This window comes from Galeopterus variegatus, unplaced genomic scaffold (assembly GCF_000696425.1).
Source record: "Galeopterus variegatus unplaced genomic scaffold, G_variegatus-3.0.2 Scaffold9308, whole genome shotgun sequence".
Lineage (NCBI taxonomy): Eukaryota > Metazoa > Chordata > Mammalia > Dermoptera > Cynocephalidae > Galeopterus > Galeopterus variegatus.
The window spans coordinates 43,633-62,293 of NW_007735419.1; the positions used below are offsets into that span (position 1 = coordinate 43,633).

At 44.8% G+C, this 18,661-nt stretch overlaps 1 protein-coding gene across 5 annotated transcripts in view; it reads right to left on the reverse strand.

Moving 5' to 3' along the window:
- Positions 1–3,640: 3,640 nt before the first annotated feature.
- The window catches only part of OS9 (osteosarcoma amplified 9, endoplasmic reticulum lectin), a 23,099-nt gene continuing 8,078 nt past the window's right edge, over positions 3,641–18,661 (reverse strand). For 2 of the 5 annotated variants that reach the window (XM_008593536.1, XM_008593534.1), the window contains exons 6-14: positions 8,933–9,143; positions 8,712–8,813; positions 8,403–8,503; positions 8,166–8,217; positions 7,223–7,311; positions 6,757–7,035; positions 6,281–6,470; positions 4,901–5,013; positions 3,641–4,613 (exon numbers count right to left, since the gene is read on the reverse strand). In XM_008593536.1, the coding sequence (XP_008591758.1) occupies positions 4,488–4,613; positions 4,901–5,013; positions 6,281–6,470; positions 6,757–7,035; positions 7,223–7,311; positions 8,166–8,217; positions 8,403–8,503; positions 8,712–8,813; positions 8,933–9,143 (1,263 nt within the window). In that variant the 3' untranslated portion in view covers positions 3,641–4,487. Of the gene's footprint in view, positions 4,614–4,900; positions 5,014–5,184; positions 5,350–6,280; positions 6,471–6,756; positions 7,036–7,222; positions 7,312–8,165; positions 8,221–8,402; positions 8,504–8,711; positions 8,817–8,932; positions 9,144–18,661 lie in introns of all 5 variants that reach the window. The other 3 variants (XM_008593533.1, XM_008593532.1, XM_008593535.1) reach the window with 3 other exon arrangements.

Sequence of the window (18,661 nt, forward strand, 5' to 3'; positions counted from 1 at the left end):
AAGGGTGGGCAGGGGGTGGGGTGGGGTGGGGGTGCTCTCGGGTTGTGTCTGTGACCGTGACTGCGTACCTGTGACTGTGCAGCGCCCGTGGTGATCTGGGGTAGGGGGCACTCCTACAATGGGACCCCTCCCCCATTATTCTTCCTGTCCAGCCCTCCCTCCCACTGGAGCAGCTCCAGACCCGACCCTCAACCTCGTGATCCCTCCCGGCTAGGGCCGAGAGGTAGCTGGGAGGGTTTCCAGGCCCCTACCCCATCCCCAGAAAGGGAGTGGTGGGGTGGACTTACCTGGCCCAGCCCTGCCTCCCTTAATCAATCCAGCCCTTGGGCCATCTGTGTCAGTGGTTTCCGGTCTTTTTTTTTTTTTTGCCTAAAATATTTGGCGAAGGACCAGGTAATTGGGGAGGGGAGTGGGGGACGAGGGCAGGGGGAAATGCCCTCCCCCCATCTCCTTGGAGGCAGGTGGTGTGAATCTTCAATAGCAATTAAAGAGGAAGTGATTTTGTCTAGGGGGTGAGCTACTGGTCTGTTCTTGAAGAGGCAGGACAGGGTACGGCCTTGGTCAAGGTGGGGAACTGGGGGTGGGAGAGGACCAGGCAGAAGTGGCTCCTGCTGATGCTGTTGGTACGGCAGTACCCATGGGCTTGGAGGTGGTGCCATCATGTACAACAGTTGGGGTTCATGTGATGGAAGGAGATGGGCAGATCAGAGCAACGGTGGGGACTCTGGGAGCAAGAAGTCACTGGCTCCCAAGATGGAGCTCAGTCTGGGAAAGAGTTGGGGTGTGGTGCTTAGAGGAGGAGAGGTCAGGCCTCTGGAGAAGGTGAGAAGACGGGGTCACTTTGGTTAAGAGCAGGAACTTTGGGGTCGACCCCGTGGCGCAGAGTGCGGCACTGGGAGCGCAGCTCCGCTCCCGCCTCGGGTTCGGATCCTATGTAGGAGTGGCCGGTGCGCTCACTGGCTGAGCGCGGTGCGGGCGACACCACACCAAGGGTTGCGATCACCTTACCGGTCACGAAAAAGACAAAAAAAAAAGAACAGGAACTTTGGAAATCTGGCCTTCCACTTCATAGCTAGGTGACCTTGGGCAGGTGACCTCAGTGGCGTCTGTTTATTTATAATGTGAACAATATCTGTTCAGAGGGCACCTGGTAAATGCTCCAGCCCTGGGGAGGGCTGCCCCAGGCTGGCCTGCTCAACTTGAGCACCAGTACCAGAGTAGAGCTTATAATAGGGGTCCCTCTCCTGGCCCCAGTCAGGGGGTGCTCCAGAGAGAAGGAGTGAAGATCCGGGAAAGATTTCCCAGCCAGCTGAAGAGGTCTCTGTTGTCCACGGACTCCATGCCAGCTGATACAGGCATTTGCCCACCTCTGGGTCAACAGTGCCACCAAGGCCTGAGACCAGCACCACCTCCATGAGCTGCAGTACCACTCAGCTCAGCAGGTAGCCAGTCCCACCATTTTTTGTGTACAGGTGAAAGTGTTTGCCCCACTAGAGGTGCTGGGCAGGGTGGTGTTGGGCCAGTGCAGGATGGGCACAGACACCACATATTGTCATCCATCTCAAGGAATCAGTTGGTGCCACCAGCATCTTTAGGTAGAGTTGGCTCCGATCTTCGGCACCCTCCAGCCCCAAGACGCTAAGCTGCAGGTATGCCACCAAGCTGACAAACAAGGTGTGGTTGCAGCACCGTGCCTGGGGCTGATTCACATGGAGGCTACTGCTCTGCAGGGTCCTGTGCTGGGTGACCCAGGGAAAGGCAGATTCAGTGTGTAGGTGCGGTGACAGGAACAGATGCAAGTGTGTGGTGTGGGCAAAGCAAGAGGAAGGGGGAGGTAGCAAAGAAGACTGGAGGACCTGATCCTTATCCCCCTCAGCTCAGAGACCCTGGATGCCCTCGCTTCATCTCCACTTTCCTCACAAGCTTGGAAGTGTGAGGAAATATAAGAAGGAAACAAGGACCCTGGAGAGAATGAAGTTACCTGCAAAGGGAACCGCAGTCCAGTGGGAAGTTCTTTTTATCTCCAACCAGCGAAAAATGGTCAAGGTGTCAGCAAACCCCACAGCAAATCCCAACACCAAGGAATCCACTTGATTCTTTTTTTAATGGGCTGCATTTTTGGTCTTGTGGGAAGATGTAAAGGGTGGTAGTGGAGGGACGCAAAACATCAAGGCCTCCAGATTATGGCAGAATAGGATTCTAGAAGGGGACTTCCTGGTTGCGTAAGAGTGCTGCCCCTGTGCACCCATGCCACGCTCCCGGCTTGCCTTGGGTTGCCTCACTCAGGCTCCTGTTGCCACCTGCCAGCTCTCTCCCTACCCCCCTGCTTGCCATCTGCCACACACCCTGCTCTCCTCTTGTTTGCCTAAGCACAGCTGGAGCAGACCGACCTTCTCCATGGGAGTTTTGCCAAAAGCCAAAGGAAAGTAAAAAGGAATTTATTATGAAAAGTACAAAATGATTAAATATAGTGAGATTTCCAGAACTCAGTTTTCTGATGATGCTGACTCCATCCCCATCAAAGCAAAAAAAACCCTCCTGCCTCAGCCTCTCCACACTTCCCAATCTAAAACATTCTACTATATCTTCTGATCAGCTTTAGGGATTCCTTCTAAGACACTTGACTCTGAGTAATCTAGTCTCCAGAATTCAGGAGCTGGTTCATAATGATAAAAAGTTAGTGAGCACTTACTGTGGGCCAGGTACTGTGCTAAGAGCATGACACACACTGTATCTCATTCAATCCTCACAGCCACGCTACAAGGTCAGTACTATTATCCACAATTTATCAACGAGGAAATAGCATTTGAAAAGTCAAATAACTTGTTCAAAGCCACAATGATGGTAGAGGGAGGTTGAGGATCTGAACCCAGCATTCTGATTACAGCTGTCCTCGAGGCAGTTGTTAAGCTCTTGCCCAGCTGAAGTCTCCCTCCCTTCAAGATACACAAATGGGTCTGGGGAAGCAGGACTTTATAAGTCTATCCATTTACCTTTCAAAATAAAACAATTTAAGCATAACACTAGTGCACAATAAGCACTAGTCCACATTCAGCAAGAATAGGGTCAGTCTCATACAACTTTCTTCCACAAGAACTGCATCCCTCACTTTCCACTTCTGGAGATCTGGGAGTTCCACACCCTCTATCCCTTGTCTCATCTTGTGAGCCCGTGGTGTCTTCAGCAGAAAGGCTGGGTACACTTCAGAGCTGGGGAGCCAGAGTTTCTCTGTCCATCTCTGCCTTTAGCGTCCTCTGCACAGGGGGGGAGGGAGGGAGGGAGGATGTGGGGACATCCACATCTGTGCTTGACAATGAGCAAGAGATGGAGACACCAGGCCTACCTACCCTTGGCACACTAAGAAACTTGTGTGTGTGAGCAGCAGGCCTCCCTCTGGGCGTAGCCAAAGGTGGAGGTCTTTTCTGGGAAATGTTGAAAAGCCAGGCAGGTATGCGGTGTGGTGGCAAACGGAATCTGGAGCATACTGCAGGGAGAGTTTGGCAGAAGGCAGGTCTCTGTGGGGTGGGGGTGTAGCTCCATGGTGTGCATTTTGGCTTTCAGGGTGCAAAGGGGAAAGGACAGAGAAGGAATTGGTGCTAAGGAAGAGAAGGAACAAAAACAGACAGATGAGAAGGAGGGATGACAGTACTACAGGTATTTATTTCAGTCCTTGATAGTCCAGTGGGCTTTGTTAGCCATCCTGGCCTATTCTTGCACACCCAAGCTCCCGCTGATAACACCTGGGAGGTGTGGGATAAAGAAGAGGATCAGTGAATGTGCCCTCCACCCTGAAAAGAACACCAAGCCTCCTCCTTGCCTGAGTCCCCACCCCACCTATCCCCCTCTCCCCTAAAAAGGTTGACGGATTGACAGTCCAGTTCTTTATTTAGAAACCTGATTGTTTGAGAACATGGTGGGTGGTTCCATACCCCACCCTTTTCACTGGAATTGTGTCAGAGGTAATGGGCAAAGTTCTCCTATTTCCTCAGTAACAGAGGTGAAGGCTCCTCAACTCAGAAGCACAGATTGTAGGGGACAGTGTGGACAGGCGAAGAGAGAGGGAAATCCCAAGGCAATCCAGGGGAAGGGGGTAAGAGACTCCACACAGCAACAGGGGCAGGGGTGGGGGAGCCCGCCTTCTGAGCTACTCCCTTCAAAAGATCCTACTGATTCTCTAGGTAGGGAGGAGGAAAGAATCAACAAGTTAGGGGATGACAGCAGGAAAGCCAAGGAGGAGAGGAAAGGGATGTGGGGGATGCCTGGGAAAGCCAAATCCGCAGGCCTAGTGAGGTCGGAGGGGGGCTCTCAGCAGCTGCAGCAGCACTCGCCCCATGGCCTCTGTACCCCATGTTGGGCCCATGAAGTCCAAAGCTCGGCTCCATTCTGCTGGTTTGCCTTCAGGGGTGCTGGGGGTGAGGAGGCGGGGAGCAGGCAGGGCCAGTCTAGGAAGACTCTGGACTCCTTGGAGGGCCATTGCAGAGGTGGTCTCAGAAGTCAAACTCATCCAGGTCCCCCGTGCCCTCCCCATCTTGAGAGCCCCACACCCGGCGGTAATTGCTCTCCAGATCTTTCTGCCGTTGGCGCTCTTTCTGGGCCTCTTCAGCCCCCTGCACCTAGGGGCACAGGCAGGGTGAACTGGAGTTGCTGACTGAGCCAAGTGAAGCACTGGGTGCTTTAGGATCCAGGGAGTCCTGGGGCTGGCAGCCGGGGGAGGGTAGGGCTTGAGGACATACACCCTTTAGGGGCTCTTCCTGAGGGGGAGCTCATGAGCCCCCAGAATACTAGCCTGGCTTTATAGATGAGGAAAGGGAAGCTTGGCAAGTGGCAAGGCTGGGACATGCCTGAGCATGCTGGGCGATAGGGACGGGAGGTCCAGGACCAGGGGTAGGATGCCTCTCACCAAGATATTGAAGAAAATCTCCTTGAGGCTTTTCGTGTCCTCGTCAGTCAGCCAACGTGCATCCTCATCAGTCCCTTCAGCCCCTGGTCGGACGATTTTGATCTCAATTTTTCCTGGAAAGAAGCAGCACAGTAGTTAAGAAAGGAAGGCTGGAAGCCTCAGGGCAGGAACCCTGCCCCCCAAGTCCTCAGCCGAGGTCTCTAGTCCACCTTGACCCAGCCCCTCCGCTTCAAGGCAAGCCCTGCCAAACAGCTCTCAATCCAGCCCCGCCCTCCAGGGCCCACCTTCAGCTGTGAGTCCCTCCCTCTCCAGCAGTTCTGTCACCAGCCCCTCGATTTGTTTCAGCTGTGGGTTTTCCCGTTTCATCTCGAGGACAGTCAGATCCTGATTGGGGCCTCTGTGACGGAGCTTGGTGACCCGGACCCGGACTCTGTGCTCAGGATCCTCCTCTTAGAGGGGGGGGGGACACACAGGGAGACACAAAGCACAGCCATGACTCCAGGGTTGGGGCTATGGTGGTCACCTCTCCCTAAGCCATCAATTGGTTTTGGCTGTCTCAACACGTATATGAGCCAGGGCTCAAAAAAATTAGTGCCCTCACCCCCAGTTCCAGTCTAGAGAGTTCCCTCCACTAATTGCAGCCTTCCTTCTTCCCACCCTACCCAATAATTTAGCCCATCACCAGTGTTTTCTGAAGCAAAACTCAGGCCACCTGTACCAACAAAGAAGCTTTGTTTTAAGAAGCAGGTTGGAAAACTGTGGTTTGGTCCTCCACATGTTGGTACTTTAAAGACATTTCAATGTTTATAGGGAGAGTGGGATGGAAGGTCTGAAACTGGAACATTCCACTTGGAATATCTGTTCTCCACACTCATTGGAACCCTGTGGAATGGACAAGAGGGGATGCGAAAAGAGGGAATAATTTAGTCTGTCCAGGCTGTTGGCTCATGTATTGCTGGGCTTGCCTGTTCATACCCTGAGAGCTGGGGCCTCTCTCAGTACAAAGTCCTAATTGTTGACAGGTTGCATCCTTCAGAGGTGTACAGTTTTCATCATATAGCCTCATGTCTCATAGTCATTCAATTAATATCTACTGATCACCCACTAGTGTCAGGCAGGATGGCAGGCACTGGGTGTACAGCAGCAAACGAGAAAACAAAACAGACAGGCTCTAAAAGCTACTTTCCAAAAGGATGAATAGGAGGACACCATGCGATTGGATGAAGGTACTGGGAAGAAGGCAAGAACAGTGTTCCAGAGAGGAAAGAGATGAGCTCTCTCAGAAGGGAAAGAAAAGAACATGGTGCCCTCTGGGAGCAACACCAGCTGAGGCATAAAGACAACTGACTTGGCTGCTCCTTCTTGTCTGACCACTCTCACCTGTTGGTTGGGGTGATGGGGGAGGCTTTTTGGGTACAATCCTCCTTTTCTTGTGCTTCTGCACCAGCTCTGGACTCTGTTTTTCCTCCAGCCTTTTGATGAGCTTGTTCAGAGTGGATGTCAGAGCCAGCATTGCCCGATCACGCTCCGACTCCTTCTTCAGCCCATCTGGGTCCAGCTCCTTCTCTGTCTGGGTAGCCAAGAGCAGGTGGAGAGTGAAGGGTCTGGGGAGTGGAGGTGGCCAGTGGGCCATGGTCTACAGGGCAGTCTCACATCTAAGTCTTATCCCTCACCCTAATCCTCCTTCCCTGCCATCTCCCTTTTAGTTAAGTCAACAGCTACCATTTCAGAGCACCCTGTCCTGCGCCCCACACTGCACTAGGTGCTGCCCTCTGTTCTCCTTGAGCCCCTTGGCCTGTCCTGTGCCCACAGGAGCTGGCAGCTACAGAAGCAGCAGGAGCGAGTGCTGGCCATACCTCCTGCCTGATGTTCTCCAGCTCCCGCTCCATGCCAGCCTTCACCTCTGAACGGAGCCGCTCACGGTCTGACGGGAGCAGTATTCCTTCCAGCTCCTTCTCGAATTCTCCCAGTAACTGCCGCTCATCCTCATCTTCATCTTCATCTTCATCGTCATCCTCCTCTTCTCCCGCATCACTCTGATGTTCTGTGGCACTCTTTCCCTTCGCCTCTGGTTCCCTTTGAGGGGCTTCTGTGGCATCATCTGCAGGCTGCTCCTGGCCTGCATTTGGCTTCCCCTGGGTGGGTGGGGATTGGGGAAACAGAAGTAGACAGTCAGGGCTTCAGTCAAGACAAACAGCAGCAGGGGTGTGGAGGCAGGGAACTCAGGAGGAACAGGAGTGAAGGAGGGGTTAGCTCTGTTGGGCCCAGTTCAGGCCTAGGTCAGGGAGGCAGGCTTCACACCCCCTCGAGCAGGACCCATACCTTTTTTGTTCCACCTTTCAGCTCCTCTATCAATCGAATCAAGTCTGCAGGACTCCGAATGACTTTGACCTGCACATTGTTCTGAAAATCTGAGATGAAAGATTAGGTGTGGACCTGTTGTGTTCTAAATTCTCTTTTGATTCCTAAGAAGAGGCGACAAGAAACCAAGGAAAGACATGGTCCCTGCCTCCAGGAGCTACCTGTCTGGTCAGAGAGACAGGAGCAACACACCCTACAGAGAGCACTGGCCTAGGGTGGACTCACTCATGGTAGAGATGGATGCTAACAAGCTGCTAGGTCCACCACTCTTCCATGCACTTCTGAGGCAATCACTCCAGTTTCTAGGACCACAGAGGAGCCTCTGGGGCCAAGGGTTCTTCTTTCCTGGATTTTTTTTTTTTTTAAAGATGACTGGTAAGGGGATCTTAACCCTTGACTTGGTGTTGTCAGCACCACGCTCACCCAGTGAGCCAACCAGCCAACCCTATATGGGATCCGAACACATGGCCTTGGTGTTATCAGCACCACACTCTCCTAAGTGAGCCATGGGCTAGCCCCCTTCTTTCTAGATCTTATTCTCCACTTTCCACAAATATAAACTACTTATTATCTACTCATTCCAGGCATTCTACTACAAATTATGGATTCATTCTCATTTCCTCTCACAACAACCCTCTAAGGTAGGGCTTATTACCCGTGTTTTATGGTTAAGGAAACTGAGGTTAAGTAGAATTGTCCAAAATTACAAAGTCGGAAAGTGATGAAGCCTCTGTGTTCTGCTGCCTCCCTAAAATTGCATTGTTGTCTACACGGAATGTAACTCCTGCGAAAGTGAAATTGCTGCTGGCCCAGCCTCCCACCCAGTATTTACCTCTACCCTCCACCCCCACCCTTGCCAACCCTAAAACACACTCAGGAAAGGAAACATGGAGGGTCGACTCACCCTCGGGAGAGCCTAGAACTGGATCTGCTGCCTCAAGGTTTGAGTCCTGCTCCTGCTGAGGAGAAAAGACCAGAGTTAAGTATGAAAGCTGTGCATGCCACCTATACTTTTAAGGCAGTGGTTCTGGTGATATCCTTGCATCCCTTGATAGATGTAAGCTCCTCATAATGACCTCCCCCATAATCCAAGGCCCAGATCCAGCATCATCAGGGCAGCGGCTGGGAAGTTGGCTCGCACCTCAGCCTGTGCCTCCTCCCCTCCTGGGGCCTGGTCCTCTGGCTCATGAAGCATCTTCCAGAAATCTGATTCCTTACTGTCCTCCTTGGTTGGGCTTGCACCTGGGGTACAGAGAACAGAAGAAATCTGAAAGGAGGGGAAAAACAGATGGGAGCATATAGGATGGGGCACATTCCCCTCCTCTATTACTAAGGGGTTAGGGTCCCTGGTACTTTCCCACCCTACCCCCACCAGTCAGTAGGACAACAAGATTAGGAGAAGGGAAGAAATGGAGGCAAGTTTCATGGAACAGGTGTAACAAGGTCCTACCTACTTTCTTTGGCGGTACCACCCCAGACTTGGTCTCACTCCACATTTGGGGGTCCAGGTCTTGCAGCTCCTCTATGATTTTATCTCCATATTGCTTTGGGTCTACTGAAAAACAGTGTGCAAGCAGGATAGGGACACATTTCTCCGGGGTATGCAATACTTGATCTTCTGCCTGTCGCTCCACATCTCTCCTTCCTCTCCTTGCTCTTCTAATTACTCACCAGCTTGCCTCTGAATGTAGGCCATGTACTCCTCAGGCTGCAGGGAAGGGTGACAGAGAATGGCCTGGGGAGCGGCACTGGGTGGAGGCCGGAGAAGAGGGTGGGGGCAGAGCCGAGGAGTCCGAATGGTTAGCACGTAAGAGCAGGACAAGGGCTCATCCACACGATCAATGTAGTCCCCAGAAATCCCTGCACCCTCATCACAGAGGAACTGCCAGGACAGAAAGGATGAATACATTGTAATTACTACCAATAATTAACTTTAGTTCTTAGAGCAGCTATCTTTTATTAAGCACTTACTATGTGTCAGGCACTGTGCATACACTGTGTATATGGAACTTTACATAGATTAGCTCATTTAAATATCACAAAAACCCAGGGAGAGAAGTATTAGTATCTCAACTTTGTGGTTCAAGAAACTTGGGTTTGGGCTGGCCAGTTAGCTCACATGATTAGGGCGTGGTCACATACTGTCCAGCTGCCAAAAAAAAATTTAAAAAGAAACTTAGGTTAGATGCAATTAAGGCACTTGTTCAGGCTGAACAGCTTGTAAGTGGTAAAAATAGGAACCAAACTCAGGCAGCTTAACTGTAGGTAACCAGGTAGTTTTTGTCTCACATTCTTGCTCTTTATAAATATAGTATATATAACTTATATATATTTGCTTTATATACTTTTTTATGTGTATATGTATATATATATTTAAAAATATGTGCATATGGTAAAAAAAAAACGAAACTTCAAACACTTGTTCTTATATCATTCAGAGAGTAAAGATATTGATTAATGATGGCCCTGGATAAATTAAGCATGCACCATTGTAATTTTTTTTTTTTTTTTTTTTTTTAAAGATGACCGGTAAGGGGATCTCAACCCTTGGCTTGGTGTTGTCAGCACCACGCTCAGCCAGTGAGCAAACCAGCCATCCCTATATAGGATCCGAACCCGGGGCCTTGGTGTTATCAGCACTGCACTGTACCGAGTGAGACACGGGCCGGCCTGCACCATTGTAATTTCTAAAGTAACTATTAAAAGTAAAAGAAAAAGAAGCCCTATTTCTGAAATAATAGCATGAGAGATTTTGCAGACCCACTCCCTAATGAAACTCCATAACTGGTGAAAATTTAAAAAACAAAACAAACCATTTAAAGTCTTTGGAAATTTTCCTAAGGGCATACAACAAATGAAGAAACATTTATTCAAGAAAATCTACTAATCTTAAACAGTGAGAGTTTGTGGCACTTGAACCATGACCTGCTCCCTCCCTCTATGTCCCCAACCCCCACCCCACAGCTTAGTTTGACAGAAGCTCCACTCCATGTGAGTGTAGTTAAAAAAGGGGGGTGGTGGGGACTACCTATTCTCTCAATAACCAGTTGCAGGATATGGTATTTCACAGGGAGGGGCAGGCTGCCAACATTTTTCAATGCCTCCCCAGCTCCAAGTTGCAGAGACTAAATTCCTGGCAAATATGGTCAAGAGATCAAGGGCTCCCTTCCTCCACCCAGCCCCATTCAAAGGGCAGAGGCCTTACCTCAAGTGCAGCAGGACAAGAATATTGGGGTCTCAGTTGCCCTCACCTGAGCTCCTCATACAGTAGAGGTTTTACAAAAGGAGATGCAAACTGAGAAGACCAGAGGCTATCCTCCATGCCCAGCTCCCTGCTCATAAAGCAGGAATGTCACTCCAAGAGATGCAAACCACTGTCCCTGACACCAGCACCAAAGCAGGGTCTCAAAGATTTTTCCCAGGGAGAAAGGCAGTCTATAAGAACAGAGAGCTCCAAAACTCTCTCCAAAGGACTTGACTCTTTGTGAAACAGAGTATGAGGAAGTTCAAGCCTAAGAGCACTCTCAAAAAAATGGAGATTTTGGTAGTAAGCAATTAAGAAGAGGCTGGTTGCTTCATTAGAGCAAAAGGCTAAACCACAGGTTAGCTAGTTTTAGCAGAGAGAACCAAGGAAAGACAGCAACTAAGAGTCCTCCTGGGATCAGAACAAACCTAAAAGATTTGCCATAAAAACTATCCCTGCAAAGGAGACCATGTTTAATTGGATAGGACCAGGGAACAACTTATGCCCCACATGTCAAAAACAATAAAGCAATCAGCTGGCAATTAGTGGAGCCTAATAGCTGGGTGTGATACGAACAGAGGCAGACAGCTTAACAGATTGGCAAAGGAAGTCAAAGAGGGCCCTGCTGAAACCACTACTGTCCATGGTGACTGTAAGCATTGTCAAGGCTGTGCCCTCTCAGCAGAGACAGCAGAGGTTTCATGTTGCAAGGGACAGTGACTTCACTAAAGTAGTCCAGCAAAGTCACTAAAGAAACAAGCAAACAACAAAAACAAGTTATGGAGTGAAAGAGCAGGAATCAGTATCCAGAGTTGCTATAGTATATTACCTAAAATGTCCAGTTTTCAACAAAAAGTTATGAAACATGCAAAGAAACAGTAAAGTGCAATGTGTATATAGGAAAAAAAAATGGGGCCGGCCCGGTGGCACACTGGATAGTGCGCCCGCTTGGGAAGCGCGGCAGCGCTCCCGTCCGAGGGTTCGGATCCCACGTACAGACCAGCTCCCGCTCACTGGCTGAGCGAGGCGCGGGAGCAATGCCGAGGCTTGCGATCCCGTCGCCGGTCCCCGGTCCGGTACGGGGGCAACACTGAGGGTTGCGATCCGTTGCCGGACACGGAAAAAAGACAAAAAAAAAAATGAAGGCAACAGAAACCACATGCGAGAGGGCCCAGATGTTGGATTTCACAAAGACTTAAAAGTAGCCATTATAAATATGTTCAAGGAAGTGGAAATTTAAATCATACAAAGTATGTTCTCTGACCACAATGTAATGAAATTAGAAATGAATGCCATAAAGAAATTTTGGAAATTCACAAATATGTAGAAATTAAACACTCCTAAGTAACCAATGAGTCAAAGACGAAATCACAAGAAAATTAGAAAATACCTTGAAATGAATGAAAATAAAGACAGATACCAAAACTTATAGAATGTAACTGAAGCAGTGCTTAGAGGGAAATTTATAGCTGTAAACATCAAAATTTTTAGAAAAGGAAATGTCAAATCAATAAACTACTCTTCTACCTTAAGAAACTAGGAGAAAAAATAACTAAACGAAGAGCAAGCAGAGGGAAGGAAATAATACAGATTAGAACAGAAATAAATAAAATAGGGAATAAGAAAACAAAAGACAAAAATCAATAAAACTGAGAGTTAATTTTTTGAAAAGATCAACAAAAGTGACAAAACTTTAGCTAGACTGATCAAGAAAAAAATAGAGAATTCTTAAATTAGTGCAATCAGTAATGAAAGAAGGGACACTACTACCAACCTTACAGAAATAAAAATGATAGTAAAGGAATACTATGAATACCCATATACCAACAAATCAGATAACATCAACAAAACAGACAAATTCCTAGAGAGATATAAACTACTAAAACTGATGCAAGAAGAAAAGTAAAGAGATAAAATTAGTAATAAAAAATTACCGACACAGAAAAGTCCGGGCCAGATGGGTCCACTGGTGAATTCCACTAAATATTTAAAAAATAATAAAACCATTTCTTTATAAGCTCTTCCAAAAAATAGGAGAGGAGGCAACATTCTTCAACTCATTCTATGAGGCCAGTATGATTACCCTAATGCCAAATCCAGACTAAGACATCACAAGAAAAGAAAACCCCAGACCAAGAGATCAAGGAAATATTCAAGATATCTCTTTTTTTTTTTTTTTGTCTTTTTCGTGACCGGTAAGGGGATCACAACCCTTAGTGCAGTGTCACCTGCACCGGCCAGTCCTATATAGGATCCGAACCCGTGGCAGGAGCGTCGCTGCGCTCCCAACGCCGCACTCTCCCGAGTGCGCCACGGGGCCGGCCCTCAAGATATCTCTTTTGAATTCAGACCCTCAAATCCTTCACAAAATACTAAACAAATTCAGCAATATATAAAAAGGATTATATACCATGACCAAGAGGGATTTGTTTCAGTAGTACAGGTTGGGTTAACATAAAAAATAAATTGTTATACAGCTTATCAATAAAGGACAAAATTCACATGATTATCTCAGTGAATACAACAAAAAGCATTTAACAAAATTCAACACACCTTCATGATCAAAACATTTAGCAAATTAGGAATAGAAGGAGACTTCATTAAGCAGATAAAAGGCATCTACGAAAAACTCACAGCTAATATCACACTTAATGGTAAAAACTGAATGCCCTCCCGCTAAGATCAGTAACAAGACAAGTATGTCTGCTTACACCACTTCTATTCAACACTGGACTGGAGATTCTAACCAGTGCAATTAGGCAAGAAAATGTAGTAAAAGCCATACAGATTGGAAATAAAAAAGTAAAACTATCTCTATTTGCAGATGACTTGATCTTACATAGAAAATCCTTTAAAATCCACCAAAATAACTATTAGAACTAATAAACAAGTTCAACAAGGTTGCAGGATACAAGAATCAATTGTACTTCTATACACATGAACAATTCAGAAATGAAAGTAAGAAAATAATTCCATTTGCAGTAGTATCAGAAAGAATTTAATAATTAGGAATAAGTGTAGCAAAAGAAGAGCAAAGCTTATACTCAGAAAACTACAAAACACTGCTGAAAGTAATTAAGATGTAAACAGATGGAAAGATATCCATGCTCAAAGATTAAAAGACTTAATATTGTTAAGATGGCAATACTTTTCAAATTGATCTTTAGATTAATCATAATTACCATTAAAATGCCTGCTGGCTTCTTTGCAGAGATTAATAAAGTGATCTTAAAATTCATATGACAACTCAAAGTATGCTAACTAGTCAAAACAATCTTGAAAAAGAACAAAGTTGGGGGACTCACACTTCCTTATTTCCAAAACTTACCCAAAGCTACAATAATCAAGACAGTGTGGTACTGACATAAGGAAAGGTATATAGACCAATGAAACAGAATTGAGAATCTAGAAATTAACCTTCACTTTTATAATAATTTGATTTTTGACAAGGTTGCCAAGACAAATCAACAGGAATGGGCTTTTCAACAAATGATGCTGGGTTAACTGGATATCTACATGCAAAGGAATGAAGTTGGACACCTACCTCAAACCATATACCAAAATGAGCTCAAATGGATAAAAGACCTAAATGTAAAACTACAGAACTCCTAGATGAAAACATAGGTGTAAGTCTTTGTGGTCTTAGATGAGGCAAAGGGTTATTATATATGATATCAAAAGCACAAGTAACAAAAGAACAAAATAGACAAATTGGACTTCATCAAAATTGAAAGCTTTTGTGGTCCAAAGGACACCATCAAGAATGTGACTTTATAATACACAGAATAGGAGAAAATATTTGCAAATCACATATCTCTTAAGGAACTTAAATAGAGAATATATAAAGAACTCTTACATCTCAATAATAAAAAGACAACTCCTAATTTAAAAATTGGCAAAAGATCTGAACAAACATTCTACAGAGAAGATAAACAAATTGCTAATAAGCACATAAAAAGATGCTCCACATCTTTAGCCATCAGAGAAATGCAAATCAAAAACCACAATGAGATGCCACTTTGCACTCACTAGGATGGTTACAATCAACAAGATAATAATGAGTGTTGATCGGGATGTAGAGAAATTGAAATCCTCATATACTACTAGTATTACTGATTGGTAAAATGGTGCTCCTACTTCCTCAAAAGGTAAACAAAGATTCAGCAATTTTATTCCTTGGTATATACCAAAAGAAATGAAAACATATGTTCACACAAAAACTCACTCACAAATGTTAAAAGCTAGAGCAATATTTTCCTTAAGGACACTGTTAGACCGATTAAAAATACTATATGCTGGGCCGGCCCGGTGGTGCACTGCTACAGTGCGCCACTTGGAAGTGTGGTGGCGCTCCCGCCGAGGGTTCGGATCCCACATACAGACTGGTTCCCGCTCACTGGCTGAGTGAGGTGCGGGTGCAACAATGAGGGTTGCGATCCCGTTGCTGGTCCCGGTCCGGTACGGGCGCGACACTGAGGGTTGCGATCTGTTGCCGGACACGAAAAAAGACAAAAACACACACACACACACAAATACTATATGCTGTTTATAGAATACATTTAAAATATAAAAATTTAGAAAGAATAATAATAAATGAATAAAAAATAATAAACACATAGTAACTCAATGAAAGGTGTTACAGCTGTATTAATATCACACAAAAGACTTTAAGTAAAAAAAATACTAAAGATAAAGAACTTCTTAATGTTAAAAGATTCAATTTGTGAGGAAGATAATTTTAAATTGTATGCAATTCTTCATCTTGCTATTGTATGTCTCTTCTAACTACAGCAGGGATTTTTGTCTGTTTTGTTCACTAAAATATTTGCTGCCTGGCACACAGAAACATTTAATAAATATTTGTTAAAATAAATAGCCCAAAGATACAAAAAGCAACAATTGGTAGAATAAATTGAAAGACTAATAAAGAATAATACACAAATCCCTAATTACAGCACGACACAAATCAGTAAGGATGTGAAAGATCTGAGTAGCACAATTAACAACCATGACCTAAAATACATACAGAAAACACGGGAGCCAATAATGGAGTACAGGTTCTTTTGAGGCACAAAGAAACAGTCACAGAAATTGATGTATACTGGACCATACAACAAGTCTCAACAAATCTAAAAGGACTCAAATTAAATGGTACAATTTCTCTGATCACAGTGTAATTAAGCTAGAAATTGACAATAAAAAGATAACCAGAATAAACCCAAATGTTTGAAAAAAAAGAAACTTTTGAAAAACCCATGGTTCAAAGTAGAAATAATCAACATTTAGAATTGAACGATAATATGCACAAAGGTGGGAGAAGCTACGATGAGAAAGAAAGAACCGCTCTGAATATTTCGAGCCCTGGCCGCGTTAAGGCTGGAGCTGGTGAGCACAGGGAGCAAGAGCCGGCAAAAGCCGCAGCTGTTCGGCTTCGGATGAAGTTGCTTGGAGGCTGCAGGGGAGAAAAGGGCCTCTGTGGCCTTTGTGTTATCAGCACCACACTCTCCCGAGTGAGCCACGGGCTGGCCCCCAAAAAGGTTTTTAATAGAACTTGAACAGTAATAGCCCAGAGAGTTTTGAAGAACAAAGAGGAATGTATCCTATCATGTACCAAGATTTACTAAAAAGGTATAGTAATTAAAACAATGTGGTATTAACTTAGGAACAGACAGTCTTTTGGAACACAGGAGAAACATTTGTTTCTCTAAGAAGAAAATGCACATATATATGCGAACTTGGTAAAGGACTGAGGTAGGACTGTAAGTCAGGAAAGAAAGTATGAACTATTCAATAAGTGGTGCTGGGAACACTGGTTATCCAGACGGAAAATAGGTATATTTAGGTCTCAGCCTTACACCATACATTAAGGTAAGTTTTTATTGGATTGTAGTCCCAAGTATGAGAAGCAAAACTCTAAAATATGGACAAAAATAATAATAAGTGAATAGAAAATGGGTAAGGATTAACTAAAAGATACAAGATGTATTAGCTATAAAGAAAAAATTGATAAATTGGAATATACTAGAAATTTAAAAATTTTGTTTAAATTAAAAGTACACTTAAGTCACTATAAACAAAAGAAAAAGATAAGCTATAGGTAGAATGTAAGTAACAAAGGAATTAAATCTGGAATGTATAAAAAATGCATTCCTAACTCATTCTGTGAGGCCAGCATTACCCTGATACCAAAGCCAGACAAAGATACAAGAGAACTATAAACCAATATCCCTTATGAATACAGATGCAAAATTCCTCAACTGAATAGTAGCCACCTAAATTTAGCAGCATATTAAAAGGACTATACATCATGATTTATGTTAGATTTATTCCAAGAATGCAAGGATGGTCCAACATGTGAAAATCAATCAACGTAATATACCACATTAATAGGATGAAGCAAAAAACCCAACATGATCATCTCAATCATGTTAAAAATACTGAATAAACTAGCAATAGGAGTGAACGTCCTCAACTATTGATGAATTTCACATAAGGAAAACCACAGCTAACATCATACTCAATGGTAAAATAATGAACAAGCTTTTCCCCTAAGATTAGGAAAAAGACAAGAATGCTTCTGTCACTTCTATTCAACATAGTACTGGCAGTTTTAGTTAGAGCAATTAGGAAAGAAAAAGAAATAAAAGGCATTGGGCCGGCCCGGTGGCGCACTGGATAGTGCGCCGCTTGGGAAGCGCGGTGGCGCTCCCGCCCGAGGGTTCAGACAATAAAAAGTAACGTATAGTCTGTCATTTTTTCTAAAAATCCATCCTATTCTCAATACTAGTGAAAAACACTAGCCTCAAGGGTTTTGAATAAGGCACTATATTTATTCATAATGATCGACTCAGTATCTCAGCAGCTTGGTGAAGCATTGGAGAAGCTCTTGGTTATGACTATCTACATTTCAGTATTTACACAGAAAATAGGGTTAAAAATAGTGTACAAAATGATAGAGGGTGTTTTTAACTTATGAAAGAAGCCGGTGGCGCACTGGATAGTGCGCCGCTTGGGAAGCGCGGTGGAGCTCCCGCCCGAGGGTTCAGATCCCACATACAGACCGGTTCCCGCTCACCGGCTGAGCGAGGCGCGGGAGCAACACCGAGGGTTGCGATCCCGTTGCCGGTCCCAGTCCGGTACGGGGGCGACACTGAGGGTTGCGATCCATTGCCGGACACGGAAAAAGACAAAAAAAAAAAAAGAAATAAAAGGCATCCAAATTGGGAAGGAAGAAGTAAAATTATCTCTGTTCACAGATGACATGATACTATACTTACAAAATCCAAAAGAACACACAAAATTATTAGAGCTAATAAATGAATTTAACAAAGTTACAGAATATAAAATGAGCACACAAAAATCAGTTTTGTTCCTATACACTTGCAATGAACAACCCAAAAAAGGAAATTAATTTTTTTTCATTTATAATAGCATCAAAAAGAATAAAATACTTAGGATAAATTTAACCAAGGAGGTAAAAGACTTGTACACTGAAAACTATAAAACACTTCTGAAAGAATTAAAGACAATACAATAAATAGAAGACATCCTGTGATCATGGACTGGAAAGCTTAATATTAAGATGACAATACTATACATATTAATCTACAAATTCAATGCTGTCCCCATCAAAACCCCAATGGTGTTTTTTATAGAAATAAAAAGAATCCTAAAGTTCACATAGAATTTCAAGTGATCCCAAACAGTCAAAACAATCTTAAAAAAAGAAGAACAAAGTTAGTGGATTCACACTAACTTCAAAACTTAATACAAAGCTACTGTAATCAAAACAATGTGGTACTGGCATAATAGACATATAGACCAATGGAATAGAACAGAGAGGCCAGAAATAAACCTTCACATATATGGTCAATTGATTTTGACAAGGGTACCAAGAACATTCAATAGGGAAAGAAGAGTCTTTTCAACAAATGGTGCCAGGAGAAATGGATATCTATATATAAGAGAATGAAGTTGGACCATATACAAAAATTAACTCAAAATGGATCTAAGATCTAAAATTAAGAGCTAAAAATGTAAAACTCTAAGAAGAAAACACAGATAAAAATCTTCATGACAGGGGCCGGGGCCGGCCCGGTGGCGCACTGGATAGTGCGCCGCTTGGGAAGCGCGGCAGCGCTCCCGCCCGAGGGCGG